The sequence below is a fragment of the Sturnira hondurensis genome, unplaced genomic scaffold (assembly GCF_014824575.4).
Source record: "Sturnira hondurensis isolate 20B ecotype Veracruz unplaced genomic scaffold, ASM1482457v3 Scaffold0001389, whole genome shotgun sequence".
Taxonomy (NCBI): Eukaryota; Metazoa; Chordata; class Mammalia; order Chiroptera; family Phyllostomidae; genus Sturnira; species Sturnira hondurensis.
In genome coordinates, this window is record NW_028074020.1 from 169,783 (window position 1) to 177,633 (window position 7,851).

The 7,851-nt window shown below is 44.6% G+C and overlaps 1 protein-coding gene across 1 annotated transcript; it reads left to right on the forward strand.

The window, feature by feature from the left end:
* The first annotated feature begins 3,873 nt into the window (after window positions 1-3,873).
* POU3F4 (POU class 3 homeobox 4) lies at window positions 3,874-5,336 on the forward strand. Its single transcript, XM_037027924.1, has one exon. It carries the CDS (start codon window positions 3,899-3,901, stop codon window positions 4,982-4,984), a length of 1,086 nt encoding a protein of 361 aa, XP_036883819.1. The 5' UTR covers window positions 3,874-3,898; the 3' UTR covers window positions 4,985-5,336.
* Window positions 5,337-7,851: the final 2,515 nt, after the last annotated feature.

The following is a 7,851-nucleotide window of genomic DNA, read 5'->3' on the forward strand; positions in this document are numbered from 1 at the left end:
AAATAGCTGAATGAACATACAAGTAAATCAAGCCAATCTGACTTGCCTTTTGAAATTAACTGAATTGCCTGCTTAGAAATCAAGCAATGTGATGCGTAAGGTAAGGTGGCTGATTGGAGTATGAAGGCAACACAAGGAGGCATGAACTTAGTGTCTTGTAGTACTAACCTGGCAAGGGAATGGAAACCTGTGCTTCCTTGCTAGAGCTGGGTGTGTGCACTTGCTAAAATTACATTTTGTTCATTTGTAAATCAGGCTCCTCTCCAGGACAACTTTTAGCTGCCCCAGCCTAGTAGGGCTGGGCAGCTATTATTATACTTAAACCATATCTCTTGGGGGGTGGGGTAAATCAGATCTGGGGACCCAGCAGTGGACTTCAAGATCAAGGTGAGGACAACGCCAAGCTGTGTATATAGCCCAGCTATGAAAGAGAGCAGGTTTACCAGTGGTAACTTTGAATTTAAGGCAAAATTCATTCTATGAAAATAAGTTACCAACTATTTGCAACAGTAGCTTCACATGGATTTATTTTTCTCCCATGTCCAGATGGGGTCGTCTATTGAATGAGGCTCTTTTATTTTGCATGGGGCAGGGGATTTGTGACCATGGTCCCCCCTTTTATTCCTCTCTCTATGGAAACCCAGATCATGGGGAGAAATATGCAAAGCTAAATAAAGAGAAGCCACAGAAAGGAGCGCTTGAGAGCGGCATCTGTTACACTTGGGAAGTTAGACTGACAGGAGAGGGCGAAGGAAACCTCTCCAGTAGATTAGTTAGAACAGCAAGAAGATTTGACTATATGCAGATATTTTCTTCAGAAACAAAACACCTTACTTGCATGAGAAGATTCTACCACAGCTGCTCCAAGATGTGTTTGCATGTGAATTTAACAAATGATATCTATATTCATGGAAAATAATTTTAAACAAATAGGAGAGTGAGAGAGACAGAGAAAGAGAGAGAGAGAGAAATCAGAGGGAGGGGAGAAGGGAAGGAAAAACAAAGAAAGGAAAGGAAAGGAAAACAAGTACTTCGGGTTTTGCTCCTGACAGAAGGCATTCTTACATTAAAAAACAGCAAAACAAGGGTGTCAAAAACCTGTCGCTGGGTATAGATGCCTCCTATTCGATCCCCACCCCCCTGCCCACTCAAGCCTGGGAACAAATGGTCTGAACCTTTTTTTCCGTTTCTGGCGAAACCAGTTGCCCAGAGCAGAGGCCAAGGGCAAGAGGAAGGTTGATTGTAAGGACACAGGCAAATCAGTCTTGGAAAAAGACCCCCTTCTTCTTCATGCAAAAGCCTTATCAATTGATAATTGCCTTAACCCCCTGAATGGTCAGACTAAGATTAGCAACTCTTTCACCCAAACGCAGCTGCAAGGTGGGGGTGGGGAACCCACCGCCGCTGCCGCCAACAATAACATGGCAATGATCATGATCTTTTTGCTAGTATGGTTTCATCACTGTGCTTCCTTCTGACCTCTAAAGTTATCCACAGACTGGCAAGTACACCCTCGATCAGGCAGCCTAACAGAGCACCTGAAAAGTTTTATTTTTCGTTTGATTTTAACAAGTTCTTTTTTTCTTCAGGAAGCAAGAATTCAGACACAAATGAGGCTGCATTCTTGCAAAGGAAGATATACACAGTTGGCAGTAAACAAATGACGTTCCTAAGCAGAAAAAGGAGAGGAGAGGAGAGGAGGGGGAGGGAGAGAGAGAGAGAGAGAGAGAGAGAGAGAGAGAGAGAGAGATCGATTCTAGGTTAAAAGCAGATAAACCTTTTCAATAGGGCACCGGCAAATGAAACCACAATTTCAGTGAGGGAGGACGAGGGGGGAACATGGTAAAGGATCCTAGCTGCCAATAATTACTAAGTGTTTATCCTATTTTTAAAGAAAGAGAAAAAGAAAGAAATATATCTCAAACAGATGCTAGGTTTTCCTGCCTAATAGACACAATTTACATTAACCAACATAAACTTCTATTGCTCTGTGCTCTCACAAGTAATTACTTATTTCACAGGAAATAGATGCTCTTTAGCTATATAAAGGAATGGCAGAATAAGCTCACCTTGTTTTTATTTTTCTCATTTTCCTGCATTTTCTTCAGATCTGTCTTCTTAGAGAAACTAATGCCTTAATGACTTTCTGGTAGCTGCAAGCCTTCTTTTATTTCTGCTAAATATATGAAAATGTATGCAAATTTAAATCAAGCTTAACCTAGGAGCTCTTGCAATATATTTAATGGAATTTCAAACCAATAAGGGAACTCTAATGCTGTCTTCTGTGAGTGCAAATATAATTACGCAGCTAGGTTACCTCCAAAATTATGCAATGAAAGGTCATTTTTTTTAACTTTAGAGATCGCGTTGTGTATCCAGTGTTTCCTTAACCCAGCTAGAGCAAATCTTTGTATTTCACCATACTCTGCTTACAAGCAAAAATCTTTGCGTGGAGCTTTTCAGCAGACAGACTTATTCTCCCCAAAATTCTAAGAGCTTAGGTGGAGTACAAGTATTTCTCCCTTTCCGCTAACCAAAAATTAAAACTACTGTTCTCTCAAGCTGAAAACTAATTCAAGCTTGATGGGGATGGTGGGGGTAGTGGTACTTAATGCCAAACAGTCCTCTTCTCTCTTCTCTTCTCTTCTCTTCTCTTCTCTTCTCTTCTCTTCTCTTCTCTTCTCTTCTCTTCTCTTCTCTTCTCTTCTCTTCTCTCTGGCATAATAAATGATTCCCATTTACTTCAACTTGTCTCTGATGATGGTGGGGGAAATAGATATTTGTTAAAAACAATTTCCCCAAAGGACAGCATCAGGCACGGTGGTCGGAACGTTGCCCTGCATACCTATTGGGACTAGGTCGGCTGAGAGTCTGTGGTGAGTGTGAGGAAGGACTGCCAGCTTCAGCAAGCACTGCCTCCGACAGAAGTTGTGGGACAGAAGCTGATGGGAGCTGACATAGAGCCATAATAAAAACCAAGTCTTCCAATTAACCAACTGTTTTGGGAGGCAAACTTCAAAATAAGTGAATGTTGACAGTATCAAATTTGATTTTACTTTCCCAGAATCTTCCAGTTCTTCATTCCTTAAAGCATTTTTTTTTCATCAGAAGAAACTGGGTATGTCTCAGATGCTTTCTGACCTTGGTATAGAGTTTCTTATAAATGTAAAATGAAATACATAAGCCAAAATAACTTTTATTGGAACCATGGGCATCAGTCTGTAGATTCTGGTTCCTATCGCAGACGTTCCTTTCCTCAAACTTTGTAGCAAGGTTTTGTTTTGCATTCCTCTGTACACAACTAACTAGTAAGCCAAATGGATGTGAGAAAATCCCATATCCACTAAGATATAGATGACATTTAAATTGGTTATATTGTTTTCTTTATATTTTTTCATTCTCTATTTGGGTTAACCTAAATAATCTAAAATAAGTTTTAAAGCCATTTTTCGGCCTCACCCCCATCAGCGTCCAAATACATACACAAACACACACATCCCTCTGATTCTTCCCTCCCCACCCCCAACTACCAACACAGGCAAAGTAAATGGTGGTGGTGGTGGTGGTGGTGGTGGTGGTGGTGGTGATGGTATAACCAAATAAGCTGCTGCCGCCACTCAGCGCGAAGCAGCCAATGGAGCAGAAACATTTGATTCACTTCCTGCTTGGGTCTCCCTGAAACTCTCAGAGCTTCGCCAGCTTAATTTGGAAAACTAGCCCAGCCTCCCGCACCGCCATTGGCTGAACCCACGGCAGGCCAGGCTGGGATGCGCTATGATTGGTCGAGGTGGATGCCTGTAACTCGCTCTGGCTGCTCTGGCTCCCCAGCACGATAGATGTCAAAGGCTGAAGCTGCTCCCTTTGCCACATTATAACTAGTAGGGGATCCTCACCGACCATGGCCACAGCTGCGTCGAATCCCTACAGCATTCTCAGTTCCAGCTCTCTGGTCCATGCGGACTCTGCGGGTATGCAGCAGGGAAGTCCTTTTCGAAACCCTCAGAAACTTCTCCAAAGTGATTACTTGCAGGGAGTTCCTAGCAATGGGCATCCCCTTGGGCATCACTGGGTGACCAGTTTGACCGACGGAGGCCCATGGTCCTCCACACTGGCCACCAGCCCCTTGGACCAGCAGGACGTGAAACCCGGGCGCGAAGACCTACAGCTCGGCGCGATCATCCATCACCGCTCGCCTCACGTCGCCCACCACTCTCCGCACACTAACCACCCCAATGCCTGGGGGACGAGCCCGGCTCCAAACCCGTCCATCACGTCGAGCAGCCAACCCCTTAACGTGTACTCGCAGCCAGGCTTCACCGTCAGTGGCATGCTGGAGCACGGGGGGCTCACCCCACCACCGGCCTCCGCCTCGGCACAGAGCTTACACCCAGTGCTCCGGGAGCCCCCAGACCACAGCGACCTAGCCTCGCACCACTGCCAGGACCACTCAGACGAAGAGACACCAACCTCAGATGAGTTGGAACAGTTCGCTAAACAGTTCAAACAAAGAAGAATCAAGTTGGGTTTCACCCAGGCCGATGTGGGGCTGGCACTAGGCACACTGTACGGCAACGTGTTTTCACAGACCACCATCTGCAGGTTCGAGGCCTTGCAACTGAGCTTCAAAAACATGTGCAAGCTGAAGCCGCTGCTGAACAAGTGGCTGGAGGAGGCTGATTCGTCCACAGGGAGTCCGACCAGCATTGACAAGATCGCCGCACAGGGCCGAAAGCGCAAGAAGCGAACCTCCATCGAGGTGAGTGTCAAGGGTGTACTGGAGACGCATTTCCTCAAGTGTCCCAAGCCTGCCGCGCAGGAGATTTCCTCGCTGGCAGACAGCCTCCAGTTGGAGAAAGAAGTAGTGCGTGTCTGGTTCTGTAATCGAAGACAAAAAGAAAAAAGAATGACTCCACCAGGGGAACAGCAGCCACATGAGGTTTATTCGCACACCGTGAAAACAGACACGACCTGCCATGATCTCTGATTGCAGGAAGGGAGCAAGTGACCCGCCGCACTGGGAGCAGCGCGGATCTCTCTTTCTCTCTTATTCCCTTCCTTTCACTCCAGCTTTATTATTGTTATCTTTCTAGACCTCTCTCTTTCTCTCTCTTTTTTATTTTCTTTCTCCCCCCCCCCTTTTAACAGGGGATTCTAACTTATATTAAGAAAGGAAACACACATGCATTCAAGGCTTCTTAACACTGATACACGGTTTTATTAAGCAGTCCAAGCGGGAACTTCATATCCCTTGCCGCCTGAGGAACAGTTCTCTCCAACCTTTTCTGTTGATCAATATATATTGTTTACTTTGAGTAAGAATTGTTTGGTTACTCCTCTCTAGGAAGAGCAAGGAGTGGGGTAACTTGGGGTCGGGGATAGGGATAGGGGAGGGAGGTGGGAAGACAGATGTGTGCCTCTGAATAACCTTTCAGCGCCTTGGTTATAGCAGCTGTATTTCAGGTGAAATCTGTTTTACAATAGACTAGTTTTGCATTTTTAAAAAACTTCTATAGCATTTCTAAATGTCTGCTGTGTTTTACTACAAGCTGTACACAATATTTGTGAGATGAATTGTATCTAATCGACCACTCCACATTATTATTGCTATTATTATTATTCCTTCATTGAGCTGATGGTTTTTTAATTGCTTAGAAAAGGGAGGGGAGGCTGGAAGGAGGAGGGTGAGAGATGTGCCTATCATTCACTCACCCTCGCATCCCAAATCTGTAAGGAGACAAGAAGATTCAACGGAAAGAGTTGTTGGTGATAATATTGACGAGATTTTATATATGTATATAAATTTATATATATATAATCTCACCAATATATATAATTGTTGTTTTGTTTTGTTTTGTTTTGTTTTTCCCTGTGAGTGGAGTGCCTAGGATGGGCAGAATAGGCTAGCTGATTGGGTTTGCAAAGTAGTGCGAAGTGGAGAGGCGATTTTGAAAGATTCTGCCCTCCCTGCCAAAATTGCGGAGCCCCTGCAGGGCTTCTACCGCGCAAATCTGGGTGCCAGACAAGGATTCCGCGGCAGCGCTCGAGCGATAGATGTTGGCTTGAGGAGCTGAGAGGGCTTCTGAACCTACTGAGGTCCGGAATGCCTGCACACGGAGCTCCCCAAGGACCTGGTGCCTCTCCAGGCAGCGCTACCCGACGTCGGCCCTCCCAGGCGAAGGACTTTGCCTTTACATGCTATTGATTTCGCTGGAGAGGACACCCCAGAGACGCTGGCGACAGACTGGGTCAGCACCTCACAGGTCGGTTCATTCCCAGTTCAACGCCGGCTCCTTGAATGAGAGAACTTTGGGGAGGGGTGGCAAGGGCTCTCCTCTGCTCTGTGCAGAACAACAGTGAAATGATTAGCAAAGGTCACAGGGATTTTGGTCTAGCTCCGTGGCACATCCTTTCCCATGTATATAGCGCTGTCGCTGAGTCGGCTCACGCGGGGAGCTATCTCCACGCCTCGGAAAAGCACAGCTGGCGGAAAGTCCACGGCGACGATTGGGCTAGTTAGTGAGAGCCCCAGCGTATGGATTTCTGTTTTCTATCTCTTTTGTGTGTGTGTGCGTGTGCGTGCGTGTGTGCAAACGTGTGTGTGAGTAGATAGTTGTATCGTATTACTATTTACAAAAAACAAAAACTACAAAAAAAATCGCGCTAGGCTATTTAGAGATTCAAAAAACATGCAGTTGCTGTGGCTTTATGACTAGCTCTCAAGCCCACAGGCCAGGTCCAGAAAGACACCTCATTCCCAAGGAGCATGGATCTACTGGCTGGTCAAGCACCCAAGCACTCAGCTGCTGCTTGCCAGACCTGCCTGGGAGCTTGGATACCAGGGCTGGCCACCTAGCTTGGGCCTCCAGGCTCAGCTGTGGTAGACAAAGCTTCAAACTACCTACCTAAGGACCAGATAGCCTAGGGCCCCTTGTTGAGGATGCACTAGTAAGGGCTGCCAGGACTCTGGTCCACCACACTGTGTGCCCCCCAGCCGCAGGTCCAAGAGAATAAGTTAATTGAAATCCCAGACCCTTTTTCTTTTTTTTTTTCAAGTCTTTGAATTCTGTTGGTAGTTGGGTATTAGTTCTGGGATGTTTTTTCCACATTGAGTTCATGTGTTGAAACTGTTAAGCTTGTTTTTGTTTGTTTCAATATTTTTCTTTGCAGTTAAGCGCTATGGTTCAAATCTGAGTTAACCCAAATATTTCTGCCGACTTTATAATTGTACAGTTTTGTATATTAAACGTTTTTGAAGTTATTAATTTAAAGAAAGATCATTTAGTTTATTCATTCAGTAACTGATGTATAATAAACGCTATTTTCATTAAGAGTTGCTTTTTCAACTATTTTATTCAAATTGCCTATTCCAGTTGCCAGCAATTATTTATTTTCAATAAATTCTGCATTGTGTTAAAAAGGAGACTCTTTGAAAGATGAGTTGGGTGTCAAAAAGAAAACAATTCACTGTAATGTTTGATGTGAACAGTTTTAGTCAAGGGGTTTATATTGACACAATATTTTATTGTTGTAAAAGATTAAAAACGTTTAAATAAAACATTTTTCAAAAAAATCTGTTTTTTCCTCTTGGCTGTATTGTGTGGCAGTGTGTGGAATGAAGCATTTAAACAGAGACACATTCCCATTAAACAGTGCATCTGCTTTGCTTCGGGTTAGAAATCATTAGTCATTATTTTGATTCTTGATTCTTTCCTTCTGACTTTTGGCCTTTCTACAGTTGCGTACATAGCAGGGCCCGTTATCATGCCCAAGCCCAGGGCCATTGTCAGGCAAAACACACCCTGAATGTTGTGAAACAAGGCAGCTTAAGAAAGGCTGACAAGGCAGGTTGTT